This window comes from Elephas maximus, chromosome 17 (genome assembly GCF_024166365.1).
Source record: "Elephas maximus indicus isolate mEleMax1 chromosome 17, mEleMax1 primary haplotype, whole genome shotgun sequence".
Taxonomy (NCBI): Eukaryota; Metazoa; Chordata; class Mammalia; order Proboscidea; family Elephantidae; genus Elephas; species Elephas maximus.
The window spans coordinates 83,779,874-83,805,430 of NC_064835.1; the positions used below are offsets into that span (position 1 = coordinate 83,779,874).

Sequence of the window (25,557 nt, forward strand, 5' to 3'; positions counted from 1 at the left end):
AACTGAGGCACATAAAGATCAAGCAATGAGGCCAAGGTCCCACCCGACAGAACGGGGGAGGGCTAAGACTGCAACCCATGTCTTTCTGATCCGAATTTCTTTCTTTTTTTTTTTCATACTACACTATTAAGTTTTCCTCGCAGTGTTCCTTGGAGAAAATTCAAATTTCTACATTGGGAAGGAAAGAAAAACCATGCATTTCTCACCATTGTAAAATCAGACATCACGCTGCTCTGCAGGAGATTGCTTGCCTGCTTCCTAGGGAGGGTTCATTGACAGGATTGGACCTGTCCCTAAGTTGTTCATTGTGGGGTCTAGGCAACTAGGATGGTAGAAAGGGCGTGTGCCAAGGTGTGTGTGATTTGAAAAGATTCTCAAAATCATGCACACACACCCCTACCTGGGACTGGGGTGATGTTGTCTGAAATTCTGCCATTAGCCAGTAATTCCCTTGTGATAAGAACGTCACTTTCTTTGGTTCTCTTTTTAAATGTGAATATTCCTGGGCATAGTTTCCCCTTGAATCGAATAAGTTAATGAAATATGGAGGGACTGTAAAGCTGGCTGGTAGAAGGAACAAAAAGACACTTGGAGAGGACAGTGCCACACTAACAGGGAGCAGGCCAGGAATGCCATTTCACAATCAGGGCAAAGGTCTGCCCCAATCCTTTCAGGACTGAGACAAAAAACAAAAACAAAAACCAGTTATCACTGAGTCGGTTTTGACCCTTGGGGACCCCACGTGTGTCAGAGTACAGCTGTGCTCCATAGAAATTTTCAGTGGCTGCTTTGTTGGCCTTTCTTCCAAGGTGCCTTTGGGCGGACTTAAACCACCAAGCTTTCAGTTAGCAGCGGAAGCACCCAGGAACTCTACAGGGAGGTTTTAAGATGGCCGACACTAGGCCTAGGTCTCTCTCATTCAAGAAGCAGCAGGACCAAGTGTCAGAAGATATGAGTTCTAGTTTCGGTTCCAGCCCTACCACCTGGGGGAAATTTATAAGTGATTTAACTTCTCTGGAGCTTGGTTCCTTCATCCGTCCAGTACACAGTTGGACTAATTCATTCCTAAAGTCTCATCCAAGTCTAAAATTCTATTCATTTATTTCTTGTGTCTCTATCATTTGGATTCAGCAGTGAACAAAATAGTCAACGTTCCTTGCCTCATGGAGTTTACATTCTAATGAGGTTGACAAGTGTTAAATACATGAGCACGTGTGCACACGCATGCTACGTAGAAAATTAAAAGCAGAGTCTATGAATTGAATTGTATTCCCAGAAAGATATATTGAAGTCCTATCCCCATACCTGTGTACATGACCTTGTTTTGAAATAGGGTATTGAAGATGTTAAGATTGGTTTTGTTTTATGTATTTAAAATGACATTTTGCTTTTATTGGAAAAAAAAAAATCAGCTAAGTTTACACGAGGTTATATACCAGAGTAGGATGGGTCCTGATCCCATCTGAGTGGTGTCCTTATAAAAGACAATAGATACAGACAGACAGAGGAGAGCAGCCAAGCAAAGATGCGCCTACAAAGCAAGGAACAAGAAACACCTGGGGCTACCAGAAACTGGAAGAAACAAAGAAGGACCTTTCCCCAGAGCAGGTAGAAAGAGCATGGTCCTGCCAACTCCCTGAATTTGGACTCCCAGGCTCCTGAACTGTGAGACAATACATTCTGTCGTTTAAAGCTAACCACTTTGTGGCATTTTGTTACAGAGTGACATGAGTTCTTATCTTAGTCATCTAGTGCTGCTATAACAGAAATACCACAAATGGATGGCTTTCACAAATAGAAATTTATTCTCTCACAGTCTAGTAGGCTAGAAGTCCAAATTCGGGGCATCAGCTCCAGGGGAAGGCTTTCTGTCTGTATAGGCTCTGGGGGAAGGTCCTTGTCATCAATTCTTCTCCTGGTGGAGGAACTTCTCAGTGCAGGGACCCTGGGTCCAAAGGATGTGCTCTGCTCCTGGTGCTGCTTTCTTGGTGGTGTGAGGTCCCCCTGCCTCTCTGCTTCATTCTCTTTTATATCTCAAAAGAGATTGATTTAAAATACAACCTAATGAGTCCTGCCTCATTAACATAACTGCCTCTAATCCTGCCTCATTTACATTATAGAGGTAGGATTTACAACACAGGGAAATCACAAAGAAGACGAAATGGTGGACAATCACACAATACTGGAAATCATGGCCTAGCCAAGATGACAGGTATTTTAGGGGAACACAATTCAATCCATGACAGTGCTATTTTAGATAAAGTGGCTAGGGAAGTCCTTTCCAAACAGGGGACACTTGAGCAAAAACTTAAATGAAGGGAGGGGGAAACTGTGACAACATCTGGGAGAAGGTCCTCAGATGGCAGGTATTTCAGGGGCAGTGAGGTGGACACAATTTGGATTCTCACCTGTACACTGGAGTTTGACATTGAGGCCATCTCTAGAAGACTGAGAAAGAGTCCATTATGCAAGGAGCCCACCCCCACCCTCATCTCAGAGGGGCTTACCTGACAGTGCAGATGTAGGTGCCCGAATCCCTCTGCAAGGCTGGCAAAATCCACAGAGCCCCGTCCTGGACCCCCATGCGTGTCTCTTCTCCTGGGACCATCCTACCAGAGTCGTTTTTATGCCACATCATGTTGAGGTTGGGGCTGGCAGAGGTCTGCAACCAAGACCGCGCCTGGGGGCACCTCAGGACCACAGGCTCCCCTTCCACCCGGAAGTACTTTTTGAAATGCTTGCCACGAAATTGGCAATTTCTTGCAGCCACTGAAAAACAGAGAGACCTCAGTCAGGCTTTTGGTTCCAAATCACAAAAGCTCTCTGGACCTCCAGACCGGGCTCATTCTGTCAGGGGGACATCAGGCACGGTGAGAACCTGCACCCTGAGGGTTCATTAACCCCATTACATGTGACTTAAAATTTCCAAATAACAGGCTTAGGGCTGCTATCAGCTCCAATTTACATTTAGTGGAGAAAGTAAACTCGGGCTCACGTGCAGAAAAAATGATTTAAAAATTTGGCCATTTTTCAATTTTTGACCCCTTGTCATTAAAAGCAGGTCTGATGAGACCAGAAGAACTAGTTGGTGCCCGGCCACAATCGATGACTGCCCTGACAGGGAGCACAGCAGAGGACCCCTGAGGGAGCAGGAGATCAGTGGGATGCAGACCCCAAATTCTCATAAAAAGACCAAACTTAATGGTCTGACTGAGACTAGAGGAATCCCGGCGGCCATGCTCCCCAGACCTTCTGTTGACACAGGACAGGAACCATCCCCGAAGACAACTCATCAGACATGAAAGGGACTGGTCAGCGGGTGGGAGAGAGACGCTCATGAAGAGTGAGCTAATTATATCAGGTGGACACTTGAGATTGTGTTGGCAACTCTTGTCTGGAGGGGGGATGGGAGGATAGAGAGAGAGGGAAGCAGGCAAAATTGTCAAGAAAGGAGAGACTGAAAGGGCTGACTCAAGAGGGGGAGAGTAAGTGGGAGTAGGGAGTGAGATGTATGTAAACTTATATGTGACAGACTGATTGGATTTGTAAACGTTCACTTGAAGTTTAATAAAAGTTATTAAAAAAAAAAAAAAGCAGGTCTGAGCTCAGACTTAAGAAGAGGTTGGTTGTGATGGGACATAGGGTTAAAATCCAAAGACACATTTTAAGGGCTCCCCCAAGAGCACCCCTTCCTCTAGCTTACTCCTCTGTCAGGGGTGACCACCCCCACGGCTGGTACAGTGCTGAGGAGGGTGGGCAAAGAGAAGCTTTGTTCGTTGGTCAGGCATGACTACTTGAGCCTTGATTTTTTGAGAGCTAGATAAATAATTGTCTTCCACAGAGAAACCACAGACAAGCCATCTCCCACCTGACAGCTTGGCTTCTTACCTGTGTGTTCCTCAGGCCGAAGAGCGAAGGCAGAAGTGGCCATGATCACCATGCACAAGATGAACATTGTTCCAGACAACTTCTGGAGGACACAGACGATAGGAAGCTGAGGTCCAGCACCCAGTAGCCTAGAAGAAGAGACAGAGGGGTCACCAGGAACCAAAGGCTCCCAAAGAGAGAACCCTTGAAGGCCACCCTAGGGGCAGGGTATGGAAGCTTCACCTGATGATAGAAAACTTCTTGCCTAGTTTTTTTGTTTGTTATTGTTGCTATTTACAAGAAAACTCAAATTTTTTAGATTTGCGCAGCTATGGTATATTCACTAAATATCCGAGAGTCAAATCCCTGGAGCTCTTACAGACTCTTGGTATGGGGGATTCATCTCCTATGTTTCTCTCTGGGAGTGGCCTTGGCACTCCTGCTCCCTCTGCTAGGATGCTCTTAGGTGAGGCTGCTGCTCATTCCCTCTCCTCCTTCAGTCTTTGCTCAAAGTGAGGTCTTCCTTGACCACCTGCCCACCCTGGAACTCGTATTCTCCTTTACTGCTCTAATGTTCTCCACGTCATTCGTCATCAACCACATCTCCTTTCTCTACAATGTAAGCTCCACGTGCATAAGAATCCTAGTCTGTTTTGTTCAGTTATGTCCCCAACTCTAACTTGGCAAATGAAAGAATGAATGACCAGAAATCAAAACATCCTCATATTTTATTCATCAGAAACCCTTTCCTCTAATCTCTATGGATTAGCTCTTATTATACATACAATTCTGACACACCCTGGGAGATTCTATATGCTGCTAACTCCCAGGTTTCAAGCATCCCAGGGACAAAAGCAAAACAAGGTTCAAAAATGAATGATTTATACAAAGTCATGAAGCATTCCTCCCTACCCCAAGCCTGGAGTAGAAGCCTTCTGAGTCTCCCTGTAATCCCTCTCACACTAAATCACAATTTCCTGTTGATCAGCTAACCATTGCCACAACAATGCTGGCTAACAAACCACCCCAAAACTGAGAGGCATAAAACAACAATCATTTATTTTTGCTCCCAAGTCTCTGGGTCAGACAGAGGTTGGCAAATCTAGCCTAGGCTGGGATAGACTTGGCTTCAAGCTTCAGGCGGTATCCAAGTCAGCTCCTCATGTCTCTCATCCTCCTTGGACCAGTGAGATTCTGGGAATATGATCTTCTCATGTGATGGTAGAAGCATAACTGGTATGAGCAAAAACACACAAGGCCTCACTCAGAACTAACGCACTCTCATCTGCCCATCTTCCTTTGGACAAAACTTGTCAGGTAGCCAAACCTGCCATCGATGGGGTAGGAAAATACACCCCACCTCTGGTGGGAAGAACTGCAAAGTAGGAGCCATCATGCAATCCTGTTTCTTGTGTGGCTCCCCCATCGTTGGTGAGAGCCTTGAGATCTGAGGCCCAGTCTTGTCCACGGTCCTCCTCAGTGACTACCTACTGCCCGCTCCCAGAAATTACCCAGGAAATATTTATGATTGGAAGTCTTTCAGAGAGTTGGGACTGCTGAGTGAATCCAAACATCATCTTCACTTTTCTTGAAGGAGTTTGAGTTGTTCTCTTCTCCTGGAACAGACGTCCTTCTGAATGGTTTGCAGGAACCCTGGGTAGTTCTTACTGGCCAGAGCAGGATTGGCAAACTGAGGAACTGACTCTAGAAATCCTCCCTTGCCAGTCAGAAACCATCAGAACCTGTAGGGTCAGCATTTTGGTCTGAGCTCCCCCTTCTGGTGACAAGGTGCCATGGAAGAGAAAGTGAAGAACCTGAGCTTTTTCTCTTGGCTGGGTGCACTATGAATCAGAATCAACTCGATCGCCATGGGATTTTGTTTGTTTGTTTGGATGAGCTTTTCCCCTAAGCTGTTCATACTTCTACACGGTCTTTATCCTTCACACATTTCTGAAGTGCAAATATGTCCTGTAACTTCACCTCTAACCTCACCCTTGGGTTTGTCAGGCCACATGGTTGGCACCACATAAACTATCAAACTCTTTGGACAGGCATTAGATGATCATGAGCCAACTGTACTGGTCCCAGCCAGATTTACTAGTTCTCTAGTAAGGACATGAAAGAAGTAGGAGTTAAATGTACCATTTACGACCAATACCACATGGCCAAATAAATCAATGAAGTCAAGGATGCTGATGTAGGACCTGGTATGAGGGGAATAGCTACTGTGCTAAATACTGAATATTTATGCATTCATTTCATTCTCATGAAATATTATGCTCATTTTACAGATGACGTGATAGAGAATGTCATAGAGGTTAAATGGCTTGGCCAAGGTCTTACAGCTAGTGAGCAGGAGATGGAATTTAGCCAAGAACCACCAATTCAAAACCCTTGCTCTTCTAAAGTATACTGTGGTTGCTAGTTTCCTCCCCCAATACCTATCCTCCCTGCTTCTGCAATAATACAACCCCTGGCTTTTAACTGGGCATATGGCCACCCCAAATAATGACTACATTCCCCATCCTCCTTTGCAACTAAGAGTGACCATGTGACAACATTTTGACCTACGAAATGTAAGTGGAAATATATGGTCCTCCCTAGGTATAAAAAAAAAAAAAAAGGTCTAAGAGAAGCCTTTTCTCTTGTAGTTTTCCTTGCTGCTGGTTCAGTGTGGATATCATGGTGCGATTATAGCACATCATGGACCATCTTGCTAAAAGTGGTGGGGCAACAAGAGGGAAGGACCCTGAGTCCTTGATGGCTTTGTGAAGCTGCCCCTCCACCTTGGACTTCCTTCTTTTACATGCTTAAGCTTGTTATTCACAGCCAAACCTAATCCCAATACATTGCCTTTCCAGAATCTATGAAGAGGACCTGGGATAGGAGCCCTGCCAGTTCTGGCAGGTGCTAGGGTCTCACCAGCCCTCATCCTGTTGCTCAACTGGATTCAAACATACCTTTTCTGTTGACTGACTCTAAAAAGTCACTTCGACTCAAAGGCAGGATGAGCTGTGCGGCCTCCCCTCAGATGAAAAGACTCCCCACAGCCTGATGTTCTTTCAGGTTCAAGCTGTGTGAAATATGTCGTGACTGACATTAGCCTCAGGCGATACAAAGGTTTGCAAACCATGTTTAAAATTACTTGAGTACCAGAAAGTCAGACTGTATTCACTGAGGTGCAGCTGCTACCTGAAACGTCACAGAGCTACAAAGTTGGGCAGAATCTTAGAGAAATCCAGTCCAAACCCTTCCTGTTACATACAGGCGAAAGTAAGTCTGAAGTTAAATTTCTTCTAAAAATCACACGGCTGATCAGTATGAGAAGTGAGAGATCAACTCAGCAAGGACTCTGTTCCAATAGACAGGATCCTATAATGTTTTCCTCCTCAAATAAACCCCTACTCCCTAGCCTCCCACCTCCCCAGCCAAAAGGAATTGTCCTGATTTCCACTCTGTGGACTTTGACAAAATAACTGTTTCATTGTGACCTTTCCAGGAAGCGGCTTCAGACACTTTAACCAAGAACACATAGTAGTGATAGTTTTTGATAATCAAAACCTCAGAAACAGGTTGGAACCAAAGTTGCCATGTTGTGGGAAGGAGAAAGTCTTTGGCCGGCCTAGGGAAGAAAGAATGTTTTACAGAGGTTTGTAGGAAATCACTATTCTCCTGCCTTAGTTTCTTGAAATGCATTTTTAAGACACAGACAACTTAAAATTTCTGCTGAATTGACCTGCTTACCGGGAGAATAACATTTCAAGAGCAGCTTCTTCCAAGTATTTGAGTTAGAGGTGTTTGATTTTTTTGTTTGTTTGTTTTGGTCCTATAACACACTTTACCTGACTCACAGCGCTCGGCCGCTAACCAAAACGTCGACAGTTCGAACCCACCAGTCACTCCGCAGGAGAAAGATGTGGCAATCTGTTTTCGTAAAGATTACGACACTATGGGGTCACTGTGAGTTGGAATTGGCTTGACAGAAATGGGTTTAGATTTTCTGGTTTCAATATAAGGAAACAGAGAGACAGTATGAAACGCAGGGCCAGACACAAGCAGATGAGGGGGAGGGGGTATATGTGAAGAGTTGAGGAAAGCAAGAAAGAATACAGTGGGGGAAGGGCCTGACCCGTGGGCAGGGCACACAGCAGCCCCGGCCAGCACTCACAAGGTCGCAGGTCATCATCACTTGCCTTTGACCCCCAGGTGCCAGCCTCTTGCCTCAGGCTTCTGCTCGTGGGAAATATATGTGGACTAAATATCCGTGTGGTGCAAATAGTTAATTTACTAGGCTGCTAACTGAAGGGTTAGAGGTTCCAGTCCAGCCAGGGGCTCCTCGGAAGAAAGGTCTGGCAACCTGCTTCTGAAAAATCAGCCACTGAAAACCCCACAGAGCACGGTTCCACTCTGACAAATGCCGAGTTGCCAGGAGTTGGAGTCAACCCGACAGCAGCCGGGGTTTTTGGAGAGTATATAGGCATTTACTTGACCTTTGAATTTAATTTTGAAAAGTTGAAAGAATAATACCATGAACGTCAGCGTATCTCTTACCTAGTTCACCAACAAATGATTCACCTTTTCTGGAATTTACCTTATTCTAACTTTAATTCTCTCTCTCTCTCTCCCCGCCCCTTTCCAGAAATTCAAGCCAGATTCAGAGGAAGATGTGGGAAGAAGAATATCATTGCTGACGTCAGATGGACCTTGGCAGAAAGCAGAGAATATCAGAAAGATGCTTACCTGTGCTTTATTTGCTATGCAAAGGCATTCAACTGTGTGGACCATAACAAATTATGGATGACACTGGGAAGAACGGGAATTCCAGAACACTTAGATATGCTCATGTGAGACCTGTACATAGATCAAGAAGCAGTGATTCAAACAGAACAAGGGAATACTGCGTGGTGTAAGGTCACGAAAGGTTTGTATCAGGGTTGCATCCTTCTATGATACTTATTCAGCCTATATGCTGAGCAAATAATCTAAGCAGCTGGACTGTATGAAGAAGAACAGGGCATCAGGAGCGGAAGAAGACTCAATAACAACCTTGCTTACTAAAAGCAAAGAGGACTTCAAAAACTTACTGTTGAATATCAAAGACCACAGCCTTCAGCATGGATTACACCTCACCATAAAGAAAATGAAAATCCTCACAACTGGACCAATGAGCAGCATCATGATGAATGAAGGAAATATGGAAGTTGTCAAGGATTTTGTTTTACTTGGATCCACAATCAACACTCATGGAAGTAGCAGTCAGGAAATCAAATAATGTATTGCATTAGGCAAATCTGCTGCAAAAGACCTCTTTCAAGTGTTAAAAAGCAAAGATGTCACTTTGCAGACTAAAGTGTGCCTGGCCCAAGCCATGGTATTTTCAATCACCTCATGTACATGTTGAAGTTGGACAATGAATAACCAAGACTGAAGAAAAATTGGTGTCTTTGAGTTATGGTATTGGCAAAGAATATTGAATATACCATGAACTGCCAGAAGAACAAACGAATCCGTCTTGGAAGTAGTACAGCCAGCATGCTCCTTAGAAGCAAGGATGGCAAGGCTTCATCTCAGGTATACTGGACATGCAATCAGGAGGGACCAGTCCCTGGAGAAGGATATCACGCTTGGTAGAGGGTCAGTGAAAAAGAGGAAGACCCTGGACGAGATGGAACGACACAGAGCTGCAACAATGGGTTCAAACATAGCAATGAGTGTGAGGATGGTGTAGGACCGGGCAGTGTTTTGTTCTCTTGTACATAAGGTCGCTATGAATTGGAAATGACCTGAGAGCACCTAACAACAATAACTGCATATATACATACAAAAGCAAACCAAACGCAGTGCCATCGAGTAGATTCTGACTCATAGCGACCCTACAGGAGAGAGCAGAACTGCTCCATAGGGTTCCCAAGGAGTGGCTGGTAGATTCAAACTGCTGACCTTTGGGTTTGCAGCCAAACTCTTAACCACTACACTACCAGCACTCCATGCACATATATAGACAGACAGATTCATGAGTGTGTGTGTGTGTGTGTGTGTATAGTCTCTGTGAGTCGGAACCAACTGGACCGCACCTAACAATGAACAGCAGACTTAATTTACCCAAAAGATCAACTTTTCTTTATGTCCATCCTCGCTTCATTCCAAGGAGTTTCTAGGCAACTGTCCAATCTCTCTGAGTCGTGTGGCACATGCCTCCAGAAAATAAAAACAAGCTGGCAGTTTTTGAATATTAATAAAGTCAAATAGCTATCGTGCCATAAACATAGAATTTACTCATTCCCAGTTTGGAAAATAAATTTCTAAAAGTCCAAGCATACTCCTTCAGGAACATGGTATAAAACCCTTCTCAAATTCATGGAAAAGTAAACATTTATATCAAAATTAATGTTGGAAATTTTTTAAGTCAAAGCTGAAGTAATATAAAAAGTATTTTTGAACTAAGCCTCTGGAAAGCACAGGTTTTTAAGAGTTTAGGGAGTAGAGAAGACCCTCAAGGTGCAGATACATGACCACATTTGAGGCGGCTTTTGTGGAAAAAATGTTCTGGCTCAAAGCAGAACCATTGATGGTTGTCCACAGATTATTTTTGTTCTACAGAAAAGAAAAAAACTGATTTTCTTTTTTCCAGAATTAAGAAAATTCAGTCTCCAAGCAGCACAGTAGGATGGCTTCTGGTCTGCTTGGCCACGTTAGAATTACAGCCCCAAAGTGTCCTTTACAAGGTTCCTGAGTGGCGCACATGGCCTGTGCTCTCCTGCTAACCTAAAGGTTGATGCGTTGAACCCACCGGTCAGTACCATTGACGAAAGGCCCGGTGATCTGCTTCCGTGAAGATCACAGCCAGGAAACCCTACGTCGCTCAGCTGTGCTCTGTAACACATGGGATTGCCATGAGTTGGCGTTGACTCCATGGTAATGATTTTTTGAGTTTTTTGTTTTGTTTGTTTGTTTTATGTCATTTAAACCATGTTCCCCGCTCCCTGGTGGGGCCAGGAAAATGGAACTGTTCACTGGAAAGCCGTGGCTTTGGGTCATGTTGGGCTGACTCTCAGAGGGGCAAACCTAGAGAGGCTAAAACATGATTCCACCAAGGGCTACACACTCTCTTCACATACCGCTTTTTGCCAACAAAACAGCATTTTCACTAAATCCACTCTTTCCCCATCAAATATTTGAACTTGATCAACTTCTGCTCTAAGAACCACTGACTCAGAGGCACTTCAATAAAGCAACGCATCTTCCCATTCATTCAAATACTCGATTCACAATTTCCACTCCCAGTAAGGCTGAGTCATTGAGAGGCCCCAGGAGGCTGGGCCATCAGCTGAGAGAGGCTCCCTTCCCCTTCCTCCTACACCAGGCAACAGGTTCTCCCACAGGCTGACACCCCACAAGACTACTCTCCTAGTCCCAGAATAGTCAACATCCTCCTTCAAAGTGACTGATGAGGAAACTAGCCACGAGGCCCTAAGTACTAACAGTGTGAATCAACCAGGCTTCAAACACTCCCAGCCTGATACTTGTGTAAGACGGATCCCCTGGTCTGTACCACTCAGAGGACAAAACTCGTGAAGCTGGTAGAGCACATCATCCCCATTATAAACATGAAGCAATAGAGATAGACTTAAATACATTAAGTAACTTGCCCAAGGCCATAGAGCTAATGAGATGATAAAGTAGGATGTAAACACAAGCCTACACAATCCTCAGTCTTGGTACTCTTTCTTTGCTCTGTAGAAGCATCAAAACCTGGAACTAGATCAACCACGTATACAAGACAGGACAAGGAGGAGAAGGCAGGAGGGAACAGGAAAGCTGGATGAATGGAAATGGGGAACCCAAAGTCGAGAAGAGGAGAGTGTTGACACGTCGTAGGGTTGGCAACCAATGTCACAAAACAATATCGCTATTAATTTTTTAATCAGAAACTAATCCTCTCTGTAAACCTTCATCTAAAGCACAATAAAAAAAAATTTAAAAACTGGAGCTGGGGGGTTTCAGAAGCCATTAAGTTCAGGTACCCACTCGAATAGTACACCCCAAATCCAGAATTCCCCACAGATGGCCAAGCTTAGCACTTCCCTCAGTGGACACCTCCAGTCTTAGAAAGTTCCCATGATCAGAAACTTCCCTGTCATTTGAGTCCACATTTGCCTCCCTCGAACCTCCACCCATTGGTCAGATTCCACCCTCTGGGGCAGCTCAGAAGAAGTCTGTCAGGACCTTCCAAAAGTCTTGTGAGCTAGGGAAGTCTGTACAGAGAAGAAGAGAAAAAAGCCTGACAGGCTGAATGTGAATCCCGCCTCTCTTCCTTGCCAGCTGAGTGGTCAGGGCAGGTCAGTGTACCTCTCTGAGGCTCAGTTCTCTCATCTGGAGCTAAAATGGGCGTAACCTGACTGCCATCAAAGGGGGATTAGATGACATACGATATGTAAAAAGCTTAGAACTGTGCTGGTAAAGAGAAAGCAGTCAAGAAGGATGGCTCTTGTCAGCATTTTACAGAAGCAGAACCAGAAACTCAGAGAGGTAAGTAACTTGCTCAAGATCATAGAGTGGGCAGAACCTAGATGAGAAGTCAAATCTTCCACTCTCTTTGCATTCTGCCTAATTCTTGCTTAAGGTCCATCCCACAGCCTGAGAACTTTCTAGTAGCATCGTCAGTAACTTAGCAAACAACAGTCACCGTATGTGCAACTTTACATAACGCTATCAATAAACCCTTGTGCATAAATCCATATTATGGAAATATGTTTACACATAAACACACAATCATAAATACACATACACGTGTTCTAAGATTTCAAATGTCTTCATTCAGACTAACACCTTAGTGGTAGAGTGTTTGAGCACTTGGAACTGGAGGTTGAAACCAGGTTCCAGTCTTCACTCTACCATTAATTAGTTATGTGATGTTAGGCAAGCCATTGAATCAGTCTGGTCACAGTTTCTTCATATCTAAAAAGCAAGGGTTAGGCTGGTGAGAGCAACGAAATCCCTCCCAAGTGTAAAACCCCAGGATTCTAAGTCAATCTGGATTTGAGTTTAGGCTTCAGTCCGGGACGCTGTTTCAAATTCTAAAACACCAAGTCAGGGGGCTTAATCAGACAACCACTGAACTGAACTGGGTCAGCTCATTTGCTTAAGGTCCCATAGCTAGCAAGTGGCAGAGCCAAAACTCAGAACTCCTGCATTCTCCTGGGTATTGGAGTTCTGCTCTACGGGGACATTCACCGAGTCGTGTGAATTAGCAACCGGATGCTCTGTATTGGCGTGAGACAGGGATTGGTTGTGAGCAGATGCATACCCTTTAAACCAAGTGATGCTTTCACTCTCCAAATTTCTCTTCTAACCTGAGTATAGCAAGTGCCTCAAATATTTGAATAATCAATCATCCAGAAAACTTGTCCACCTAAAACATAATTCAGACAGAAGAAACGGCAAGAAAAATCTAAAGAGCTGAAAAATAGCCATAGGATCCTGGCACAAAAGCATATGTATTTTACTCACAGAAGAAGCTCTCAAGCCCTTGTTGAGGACCACTTTTCTCTTTACGAGCAGGAACGTGACTATTTGCTTCTCAGAGTGGCAGGTTGTATTTTTCAAAGATAGCCAGGACAATATCCTCCATCCCACATGGTCTTCTGCAATATAACTATACCACTTTGACATCAGAAGGTGGAGTCCAATTCACCTCCCTTGAATCTGGGCTGGACTTGTGACTCTCGTGTAACCAATAGAATGCAGCAGGAGTGATGCTGTGTGATGTCTGAGGCTAAGTCAGAAAAAGTCATGCAGCTTCCACCTGATTTTCTTGGGATACCTGCTCTGAGGAAAGCCAGCCAGGCTGTAAACAGTCAGACTACCCCAAGACCACCTTGCTAAGAAGGCCATGCGTAGGTGCTCTGGTTGACAGTCCCAGCTATGACTAGCCTTCCAGGAATCCCCTCAATGGCATCAGTCACATAAGTGCCAACAGCTAAGTACCACTGTTAGAACTATAACAAACCACATGGAGTGGAAAAAAAGCCTAGCTGAGCCCTTCTCAAATTCCTGACCTATAAAATTTGTGAGTTATAGTAAAATGGTTGTTGTTTTAAGTCACTAAGTTTTGGGGAAGCTTGTTATGTAGCACCAGATGACCAGAATTCTCAATCTAAGGAAGGTTAGAGGTAGCAAATTAGAAAGAAGGAGAGGACTCTGGAAGAAAATATACAGAAAGAAGTGTCAACTGATTGCCCAGTGTTATCTAGTGCTGCTGTAACAGAAATACCACAAGTGGATAGCTTTAATGGAAATTTATTTTCTCACAGTTTAGGAGGTTAAAGTCTGAATTCACGGTGCCAGCTCCAGGGGAAGGCTTTCTCTCTGTCAGCTCAGAGGAAGGTCCTTGTCTCTTTAAGTTTCTGTTCCTGGGCAGTCTTCATGTGGCTTGGCACCTCTCTTCCCCCATCTCTGCTTCTCTTGCTTAATCTGTTTTTATATCTCAAAAGAGATTGATTCAAGATACACCCTACACTAATCCTTCCTCATTAACATAACAAAGACCACCCATTGGCAATGGGGATTACAACCACAGACATAGAGGTTAGGATTTACAACACATATTTTGGGGGAACACAATTCAATTCGTAACACCCGATTACAAAGGAAGAGACAGCAAAACCACTAAAACCGATGTAAGGAGCAAAGAGTGCAGCCATCTGGGCCTTTAAGGGTGCACATAAATGGTTCCCTCCATCCCACTGTGCTCTCTTAAGGGTACAATGATGTTAAAGCACAAAATAGTTGATGTTCCTAGTGATTTCCCGGAGTCATAAAGAGAGGTTTAAATTTTGTTCAGAATCCTCTTTTTCTAGCATAGGGCAATATATGCAATTAGGATCATATTTTCATTGATTTGCAGTATGTTTCCCTTCTTGGACTGTGATGCTTCTGCCACTATAGCCCCAGGAAAGGGGAAGAACAAAGGCCCCACAGAAAGGAGGGAAGTGGATATGATGTAGAGGAAGTTCCTTCTTGGTTGGAAGGGGAAGTAGAAGAAAAAGGCCCTTTGGGTTCCTGGATGAAAGGAGGGAAGTTGAAAGAGGAAGCAGGTAGATACTCCTGCCACTTATTCTGGATTCAAAACTGTTGCTCTGCTTCCAAATTGGGTTTCTAGAGGAGTCCCACCTTGCAAAGAGTGGTTACCAAGATGGGGAAGCTACAGAAGAATGGGAATAAAGATGTGGCATGCTTAGGTAGAAGGGATTCCAGGGTTAGTTCCCTATGTGCCTCAGTTTTTTGTTTTGTTTTGTTTTTACTGTTGTAAAAACACGTATAACACATTTGCCAGGTGTACAATTTAGTGATATCGATTACTTTAATCGTGTCCTTTCTTGCCTCAGTTCTTAGCAGAGAGGGAAAAGATCCAGACAGTCCCCTGTACTTCCAGTGGGGACTAGGGGAAGGTTGAGATCTGGGCTGCCTTGGAGCTGCCGTGATGAAGGGCAAGGGGACCTACAGCCCAGGCTACGGGGTGGTCAGTCAGCAAACAGCAGTGTGGCGAACCATGAAAATACTTCCTTACTGGTGGGTAAGCCCCTGAGCACTCCAGTCAGCTACCTCAGGTGCCTCAGTGCTCCCCTAAAATCCCCCAGACTTCCCCATAGTCCAGCAACAAGTGTGGCCACATGTTTTCTGATTGGCTGGTACTTATGCCCTACTGGTAGTTAAATATTTTGACTATCACATCCACGGGTAAACAGTCTAAGCCAAGAGAAAAACGAGGCCATGGCCAAGACTCAGAAGACCTGTGCAGCCAGAGAGGCAGAGCAGGGCCCAGTCATTGGTAGCTCTGACTCTGACTCAGCTGAAGGATAAGATCGTGGGTTTTCCCAGCCACAAACCTCAGTAGCAGATTCAGCAGAACATCCAGGGACCAGACCGGTCCAAGATATCTCCATGGAAGCCAGTGAAGACCCCCAGGTCAGCAAGTGTAAATCAGTTACCCTCCCCACAATTCCCTGTGCTACATCATCTTCCTATTAGTCTCAGATACCTTTCTGGCTAGAAGAGGCTCTGTGAGAAACTCTGAAAGACTGAGCACCTACCCTAAAGAGCCTGAGTAAACCCAAAAGAAGAAGATTGAAGCCCACCAAATGGAGATAATGTGTACTGGTAATTTAATTTACCTTTCCTATTGAGATGGGACCTTAGGAGACAAACAAGATTCTTATTAGAGAAGTTACTAAAATTTTTTTTTTTTTTTATTGAGATGGGACCTTAGGAGACAAACAAGATTCTTATTAGAGAAGTTACTAAAAATACATTTTTTGGCATAGGTTTGTAAAAACAAAAACCAAACCCACTGCCGTCGAGTCGATTCCAACTCATAGCAACCCTATAGGTAGTGAGTAGAAATTTTCACCACGTACATAGAGTTTAGAAATATTTCCTTCCAAAATGTCAAAATGTAAAAACAGATGGGATTTTCTTTTTATGCTTTGAAAGATTGTCTTCTGCTGTCTGGAAATTGTGCCCACCTAGAATGAGTCCTTCTTTGGGGTCACAGAGAACAGCAGCTTTACTGACTGAGCCCAGTATTCATGAGAGCAGATAAAAGTCAACCTGAAAAAATGAGTGAAAACTCATTCTAACCTAAGAGATTGTTGTCTATATTAACATGTTGGGAAATCCCTCACCACAAGAAAGCTCAGCCTTTAGCCTGAAAACAACCCCAGACTTATCGGGGTTTCCACAGATTCAGAAAGTCCCTCCAGGAAACCTTTTGCTGTAGTCCGGGGCTGTAGGTAAATGTTTTTCCATTTGCATATTCACCCCCTCTGACTTCTCTTGGTTTGCAGATGCTACTCAAAACCACCCACTGCCAGTTTGCAGATGCTACTCAAAACCACCCACTGTCCAGTCGATTCTGACTCATAGCGACCCTATAGGACAGAGTAGAACTGCCCGATAGAGTTCCCAAGGAGCGCCTGGTGGATTCAAACTGCCGACCCCAGTTTATTCCCTGTGATGAGAACAGCTCCGTGAAGCTTGGCCATCTAAAAATCTTACCTTCTTTTCCCCACAACTCCAACTGACATGACCAATGAACAGAATGTGGTAGATATACCAATATCTTTTCTACTTTGGAGTATGCACAGGGTTTCACTTCTCTGCACCCTTAAAGTTAGGGATGGTCATATGACAAGGTACAGCCAATGAACAGTGAGCACCAAGAGCATATGTCGCTTCCAGGCCAAAGACTTAATTGCCGTTGCTGTATTCTCCAGCCCTCTCTTCTCCCACCATGGTGACGCCAGAACCCTTGATGGTATACCTCAGCATCATAGGATGGTCAAGACACATCTACTGACCCACTTGAGTGTTCCTGCTATGTCTCTTTCTCTTTTTGTTAAATAATAATAATTCCTCAAACCCTCAGTTCTCATATCAAAACAATGAGAATCCAGTAGATGATATCTGTAAATTCTGTTTTGAAGCTGACCTGGTTCCTTGAACGACTATGATGAGTCATCCCAGTCTGACCAAACTGAGCAATGGGGATTATGTAGCATGAATGAGAAATGAACTCGTGCTGTGTTAAGGTACCAAGATCTTTTTTTAAAGTTATTTCTGTAGTATAACTTGGACTGGTACCCACAGCAATGCAGAAGGATTAAGAAATTGTATTAGCTTTCTATTGCTGTATAACAAATTACCACAAACTTAGAGACTTGAAACAATACTCATTCATTAGCTCACAGATTTGAAGGTCAGATGTTTGGGCCCTACTCAGCATCGCACAAGATTTTGGCTGGGCTATATTCCTTCTTGGAACTCAGGGTCCCTCTTTCTTGCTGGCTGTCATCCAGAGGCTGGCCTTGGCTCCTAAAGGCCACCCTCTGTTTGCTGCCACATGGGCCTCTCCAGGACACAGTAGTTTGTTCCTTCAAGGCCAAGAAGACAGGACCTGATGCTGCTTTCAACCTGTCTGGCTTGTTAACTCTGAGCCTCTTTTAAAGTTGTTCTTACTAGGTGCTGTTGAGTCCATTCAACAGAACAGAATGCTGCCTGGTCCTAAACCATCCTCACAATCTTTGCTACACTTGAGCCCATTGTTGTAGCCACTGTGTCAATCCGTCTCGTTGAGGGTCTCCCTCTTTTCTACTGATCTGCTATTTTACCATGCATGATGTCCTTCTCCAGGGACTGGTCCCTCCTGATAACACATCCAAAGTACGTGAGACGAAGTCTCGCCATCTACACCTCCAAGGAGCATTGTGGCTGTACTTCTTCCAAGACAGATTTGTTCATTCTTCTGGCAGTTCATCGTATATTCAATATTCTTTATCAACACTTTTAAAGTGCTTGCCTGAATATGTCAGACCCAGCCAGGATAACCTCTCTTTTGATTAACTTGAAGTCAACTGACTGGGGACCTTAGTTATATCTGCCAAATTCCTTCATCTTTGCCAGATAAGATAACCTAATCACCAGAGCAATGCTCCAACATATTCACAGGTGCTCCTCACTCAAGAGGAGGGGATTATATAAAAACATGGGCCAGTGGGGGTCATCTTAAAATTCTGCCTACCTTAGTCATTTTTTTTAAATTTAGAATCCACCCACAGCTTTACATTAACTTTTTCTGTGCTCTGAAATAAGGTGATCCCTTCTAGAATTTCCAAGAGCCTTGCCACTCGAAGTGTGGTCCAAGGACCAGCAGCACAGGCATCTCTTCTGATAAATGCAGAATCTCAGGCCCCACCTCAGACATGCTGAATCAGAATCTGAGAGTAATCAAGATGCCCAGGTGATTTTGAGAAGCATTGATCTTTACAACTGGCTCATCCTTAAACAAAGGAGCCCTGGTGGCACAGTGTTTAAGAGCTATGGCTACTATCCAAAAGGTCGGCACTTGAAATCTACCAGTTGCTCCTTGGAAAACCTATGGGGCAGTTCTACTCTGTCCTATATAATCGCTGTAAGTCCAACTCAATGTCAATGGGTTTTTATCATTAAGCAAAGTAGGAAGATGTCTACATGGTGTGAGAGCAGAGTTATTAATCACTGGGCCCTGATCACCCCGGCCCTCTTGAGCTAGAGTCTGAAACTTATAATCTTATAATGGTGGTGTTAATGATGATGATGATGACAGCTAACATAGGTGAACACCCATCATGTGCCAGGCACTGGGAAAAGTCTTGACATCCATTATTTCTTTTAATTTTCCTAGCATTTTATGAATTATATAGTACTATTTTCATTTTATAGATGAAGAAATCAAGGTGTTCAGAAGTTAAATAACTTGGCCAAAACCAAAAAACAAACCAGTTGCCACTGAGTTGATTCCAACTCATGGTAACCTCATATGTGTCAGATTAGAGCTATGCTCCACAGGGTTTTCAGCAAATGTGATGGTTCAGAAGCAAATTGCCAGGCCTTTTTCCCAAGGTGCCTCTGAGCGTATTTGAACTGCCAACCTTTCAGTTAATAGCCAAGCACTTAACCATTTGTACCACGCAGGGGCTCCAAATAACTTATCCAAGGTCACACAAATAGAAGCTGCGGGGCCAGGATTTGACCTTCATCCCTGTCATGGATTGAATTGTGTCCCCCCAAAATATGTGTCAACTTGGCTAGGTCATGATTCTCAGTATTGTGTGGTTGTCCACAATTTTGTGACCTGACGTGACAGTAAATTCTAACCTCTATGATATGGTGGCATAGAGGTTAAGTGCTACGGCTGCTAACCAAAAGGTTGGCAGTTCAAATCCACCAGGGGCTCCTTAGAAACTCTACAGGGCAGTTTTACTCTCTCCTATAGAGTCACTATGAGTCATAATGGACTTCATGGCAAAGGTTTATGATGTTAATGAGGCAGGATTAAAGGCAGTTATGTAAGTGAGGCAGGACTCAATCTATAGGATTAGGTTGTATTTTGAGTCAATTTCTTTTGCGATATAGAAGATACAAGTGAACAGAAAGGCAAGGGGATCTCATACCACCAAGAAAGCAAAGCAAGGAACAGAGTGTGTCCTTAGCACCTGGGATCCCTGTGCTGAGAAACTCCTAGACCAGGGGAAGATTGATGACAAGGACCTTCCCCCAGAGCCGACAGAGGGAAAGACTTCCGCTAGAGCTGGTGCCTTGAATTCAGACTTCTAGCCTCCTAAACTGTGAAAGAATAAACTTTTGTTTGTTAAACCCACCCACTTGTGGTATTCCTGTTACAGCAGCACTAGATATACTAAGACAACTGCTTTAGCTTAGTGGTTATGAGATCATATTGTCAAAAAAAATTTAAAGCTAGTCCAGGAATTGAAATCTGAAGGGATCACAGACCAATCCAACCTGTGAATATGCTTTATTCAGCCAGGAGTGTTGGTGTTATTTTCAATGGAATAAAATTTTCTCAGAAGGAAAAGCTCTTTCCATTAGCCACAGGCCCTACCACTCCCTATTGGGCAGCAACACAGATTTGACTTGACTGTATGGGCCTGAATACGCTCGAGTTTGCAACCTCCAATCACATCCAGGTATTCTTAAACTTCCTCTTGATATTTCATGAAAAATGTCTGGGCCATGAATATTTTCCAAGGGTCCTTAAAAATGGCAAAGGGCCACGCTTCTCTCTCATCTAACTCTTCCATCTAATAGATGAAACTGATGTCCAGAAATGTGAAGTGACGTGTGTAAGGTTTCACAGTGGGATAATATCCAGGTGTTAAGCTAGGCTCTTCTGACTCACAATCTAGGGCCAGAATTATTTGCCTCCTTGTGTTTAGGAAATTATTTTTGCTTAATATATAACAGCAGTCCTTAACCAACGTATGCACCAGAATCACCTGAACGGAGTTTAATATAGATTCCCAGACTTTAATACAATTCCCCAGAGAACCTATTTAGCAGGTCTGAGGCAGGGCCTGAGAAGCTATATTATTATCCTTTATGCTACTCGTGGGTCAGATGCCCAAACCGAGGTAAAGACCGTTGGATAAATGACAGGTTTGGGGGGCAGGTTTTAAAGGGAGAAATAAGTGGTCTCTGAGTAGTTTATAAAGAATGGGGCAGTGAAGAGGATAAGAAACGGAATAAAGCCCCAAAAGCCAAACCCATTGCCATCAAGTCAATTTCAACTCTTAGTGACCCTATAAGACACAGAAGAACTTTCCCGTAGGGTTTCCAAGAAACAGCTGGTGGATTTGAACTGCCAACCTTGTGGTTAACAGCCAAACACTTAACCACTGCGCCACCAGGTGCCAAGAAATGGAATAGGACAGTGGTTTTCAACCTTCGTAGCACATTGAAATCACATGGGAAGCTTAATAACTACTGATGCCTAGGCCCCACCCTAGGAGCGCTGATATAATTGGTCCAGGGTGCCAGAGGGGACTGGGATTTTTAAAACTCCCCAGATGACTCTAGTGTTCAGCCAGGGCTGAGAACCATTGGAGCAGGGGACTCTGAGAAGTTAGAGGTTCAACATCATCTCCCCCACTATTATTCTCATGCAGCACTGGGTTTAACCTTTTGGTGACCCAATTATTTTCTATGCTGAGTTTTTTGTTGATAACATGTGTTTTCATTAATGAAAGCATGCTGAATCATTGAGTGTGTCTGAATTTTCGGTAGGCAGTATGGATTTGTTGTTTTTTCCCTGAAGCCTACTCTAAGTGTTGAGTGGTACATATGAAGTACGACTAATCTACCCCAAAATCCCCACCAGGGTCTATTGATACACATGTAAACAAAAACCCAAACCAAACCCAGTGCCATCGAGTCAATTCCAACTCATAGCGACCCTACAGGACAGAGTAGAGCTGCCCCATAGAGTTTCCAAGGAGCGCCTGGTGCATTCGAACTGCCGACTCTTTGGTTCACAGCCGTAGCACTTAACCACTACGCCACCAGGGTTTCTGGGTACATACAGACGGCACTGGGCTGTGTAACAAATAAAAATTTTCCAAATCTCTATTTTTCCTACCCAAAATTCAGACACTTCATACAATCAATATCCTGTAAAAACAGTCATCGCAGCACCGACGGTGCATAGTTCTACTCTGACACACATAGGGTCGCCATGAGTCAGAATCAACCTAACAACTGGCTTTAGTTGTCAAACAGGCCAGTGTGGGAAGTTGGGGTGGGGACGGTGAGGGGCATGTCTGCTGGAAAGGCCTCACTGGGGGCTCCCAGGCCTAGGAAGAACAAAATGGGACAAAGATTACCCTTCCAGCTACTCCCAACCCCTAGCCTGAGCTTCCTTCTTGCCTTTTATAACTCCCTTTAAGCCAAACCCATTGCCATCAAGTTCATTCTGACTCATAGCGACCCTACAGGACAGAGTAGAACTGCCCCATATGGTTTCCAAGAACTGCCTGGTGGATTCAAACTATTATGCCACCAGGGTTTCCTTGTGATAACTACCGGTGCTAAAATACAAATATAATTAAAATGGACATAATTTTAAATGAGATTAAAGGGAAGGCACTCTCTTCTGTTTATGCATGTGGGAATACCACATGGAGCTAGTGGAGGCTCACTACCTCTTGGGAAGACAGTGCTCTGAGAAAATAGGTAAGGGAAAATATAAGCTTAGTGGGAGGTCAGGTGCATGGGATGGAGCTGGGACGGACTGTGGAAGGAAAAGCCAGCAGCATCCACTCTGGACATGCAGTGCTGAGACGGGTTGAAAGGTGAGGGCACTCACCTGCCCAGTTTACAGAAAAGGAAAGTCAGAGACATGAAGGGTCTTGACCAAGAACACAACATATTAGAAGCAGAGCTTAGGGTGGGGGGGGGGGTGGGCCCAGAGGGGGCTGAGACTCTAAGAAGAGGAAAAGCCTCCAAAAGGTAATGGGATTCAAGAGAGGATGTTTCAAATAGCAGTTTGAATGCACTAGCTGCTCCTTGCAAACCCTATGGGGCAGTTCTACTCTGTCCTGTCGGGTCGCTGTGAGTTGGATTTTAAAAACACACAGCTAGTAAGAGACAAAGCTGGAATCAGAATCCAGGCCATCTGACTTCAGGGGCCACACACTTTATGACACACTCTGCTCCCTCTCAGAGACAATCACAGGCATTGGGATGAAGTCCGCACAGAAAGTCCACATAGGAGAAAAGTTACACTTATTGAAATAAATAAAGTATTGCAAACTAGAAAATTCCACGAGACTTCCAAGGAAAAAAGCCTCTCAATTCAGCTTAAGTCTCAGATGTCCAGTCTGTCAGGAGGTGGAAACCTGTCTGGGGCAATGGATTTCCTCTTGCTGGATTCCATGGCATCTTTTGCCTGTCTCTTAGACCCCTAGAAGAATCTTAGAGACGCTATGCTCCAGCTCCTTTGTTTGACAGAGAGACTGAGGCCCAGAGGTTTTCAAGGATCACTTAAGGTAACACAGTGAGAGTCACACAGGTGAAGAAGGTCACAAAGGTGAAGAAGCTCAGGTTCCATCTAGAAAGGGACCCCAGGTGTCTTGACCCCCAGATCTCTCTCTCTCTCAAAAGCCACTTACCTGCGGCTCTGCATTCTTTCACCTTGTGGCTCCTTGCCTGGGGAAGGCTGCCAGTCTCGACTTTCACCTGTGGTGGAATCTCAGCAATCAAGGTAGGGATTTATACTCTTCTGGGCCAGGGATTTCCTAATCAGGCTTGTGTCACTCCGCTCCAACTGGGTTGGGGTGGACACACCTTTTTCCTCCTCACAGAGGAGCATCCCCCCGGGCTGCAGTGCTGGGTATGTGATCACCCAGATGGGGAAGTGGTGAAGGAAACTCTGCGTAAGTTTCCCTATTTTTTTGTGACTCGTTAAAAATTATGTGTTTCCAGCTGAGAGGTGGTTTGAAAGTGATGCGTATTTTGCCCAACAATGGTGCTTTTAAAGAGAAGAAGAGGCCTTTTCAATTGTTAAGTGAAGAAAGGGAGCGATTTTCCAATTCTTTCTTCCAGTTTGTGGAATTTGGCTAACTGAATAGTTATAGTCTGGAAATGGATATTCTGCCCTAAGTACAAAACCTGTCTCCTAAAGGTCCTTACAAGCCCAAAGGTGCTGCTGACTTTTCCCCCTCTCTCCCCCACAAGTCACCCCTGCGGAGTTAGAAAAGGACAGAGCCCAGGCACCTGAGCTCGTTATACACCAACCTGGTCATCCATGGTACCCATAAGTTCAGGGCGAGCTTCAATTCTGCCTTCAGTTCACCCTCAAGCCTGGTTATTACCTGATTAGGGTCTGTGCCCTGGTGCAGTGGAGCCAATGAAAGGTACTCCAACTCAGAAAGAGAGAGAAAGTTTATTAGGAGGTAACACCAACGGCAAGTCCGGCAGCAACACAGCCTGTCTTTATGGAGTCCCAGAAAGCAGTTTTCACATCAGAGCTTATGTAGCATTTTTGCAAGGATTACATAATGTTTTCAAGCACGGAGCCCACAGATGGTGGGATGAGTATATATCACAACTACAAGAAACTCCGTATTAAACTAAAGATATATATTTGGGACATCTGGACTCTAATCTGTATGTTTGTAACAGGCAAAAAAACTTACATAAAAATCTCCCGGCTAGCGGAACGGACTGCCGAATTTACTCTGACCAAGATAAGGAAAAGAAAGTTGCAGACCAAAAGTGCCAAGCAGCCTTCCTAGCTGCCATCTTGCAGGCTGAAGGCCATCTCCCAAGAGAACAAAGAGGAGGAGGGAGACCGAGGTTGCAAGAGTCAAGAAGGCCTCACGTCCCTTTGGAAAGAGACCAGTGCAGTTGGTGCAATAAAAAAACTTACAGGTTACCTACAGTATCATTATGGCATTAGTTATGTCAAGCTTTCAGTCGCCCGTTTTGAAAAGGAGAAAATATGTTTTGAGGTATTATGGTCACATGGTGATTGAAATCCTCTGCTGTCAGCACTAGACAAGACCTCAAAGGCCTTGTGGTCCTGCCATCTCCTCTATATGAACAAGGAAGCCAAGCGAAGAGGGTAGGGGACTTGGCCACCACCTCTCTTCAAAGGGTATGGGGCCTGGGTTCAAACCCTCCTGGTCCCCAAGTGCTGCGTGCTCCTCCTCAGTTTTCTGCTTTCTCTTTCCTATATACTGCGCATGGTTTAGGTGAAGCTATAATTTGGATTCCCCCTGTTAATGGATGGAAAAGAAGAAAAATTTTCAAAATAGACTTAAAAATCTACGTTATTAACCTTAATGACATTTTCTGCCTGATTTACTGCTTGGTATGGCAATGAAACCAGGTTCTGACAGGTGAAACGGTAGGTGAAGAACCTCTTAGATAAGTCTTAGGAATTTGATATGGGGTACAAATGGCTTACAATAAAAAGGGCTGTGGGAGGGGGAAAGGGGAGTTGTTGCTGAAGGGGTATGTTGTTACTGCTCAGGGTAAGGAAAAATGGGAAATGGATACTGGTGATGGTTGCATGACATGGTGAACATAATTAATGTCCCTGAATAGTATAAAAATGGTCAAAGTGACAAATATTTTGTTACATATATTTTACCACACACACACACACATCCAGAGGGCCCATTTGCCTAGTATTATCCTCTTGCTCTCAGGAGGGCCAACACTCAGACTGGGTAGATAAAATCAGAGAAAAATACAAAGTTCAAGCTAGACAGAAACTTAGAAATGCTCAAATCCATCCTCCATTTTACTGACAAGCACACTGAGGTCTAGGCATTTAGGGGGAACACAGGTTAA

General features: G+C 44.3%; 1 protein-coding gene across 6 annotated transcripts in view; it reads right to left on the reverse strand.

Annotated features, from left to right (window-relative positions):
- The window catches only part of IL1R2 (interleukin 1 receptor type 2), a 96,796-nt gene that overhangs the window by 18,334 nt on the left and 52,905 nt on the right, over nt 1-25,557 (reverse strand). The window contains exons 1-5 of one of the 6 annotated variants that reach the window (XM_049856332.1): nt 23,370-23,577; nt 10,633-10,740; nt 6,828-6,940; nt 3,889-4,016; nt 2,508-2,769 (exon numbers count right to left, since the gene is read on the reverse strand). In XM_049856332.1, the coding sequence (XP_049712289.1) occupies nt 2,508-2,769; nt 3,889-3,955 (329 nt within the window). In that variant the 5' untranslated portion in view covers nt 3,956-4,016; nt 6,828-6,940; nt 10,633-10,740; nt 23,370-23,577. Of the gene's footprint in view, nt 1-2,507; nt 2,770-3,888; nt 4,017-6,827; nt 6,941-10,632; nt 10,741-13,377; nt 22,624-23,369; nt 23,578-25,557 lie in introns of those variants that run through there. The other 5 variants (XM_049856334.1, XM_049856331.1, XM_049856330.1 and 2 more) reach the window with 5 other exon arrangements.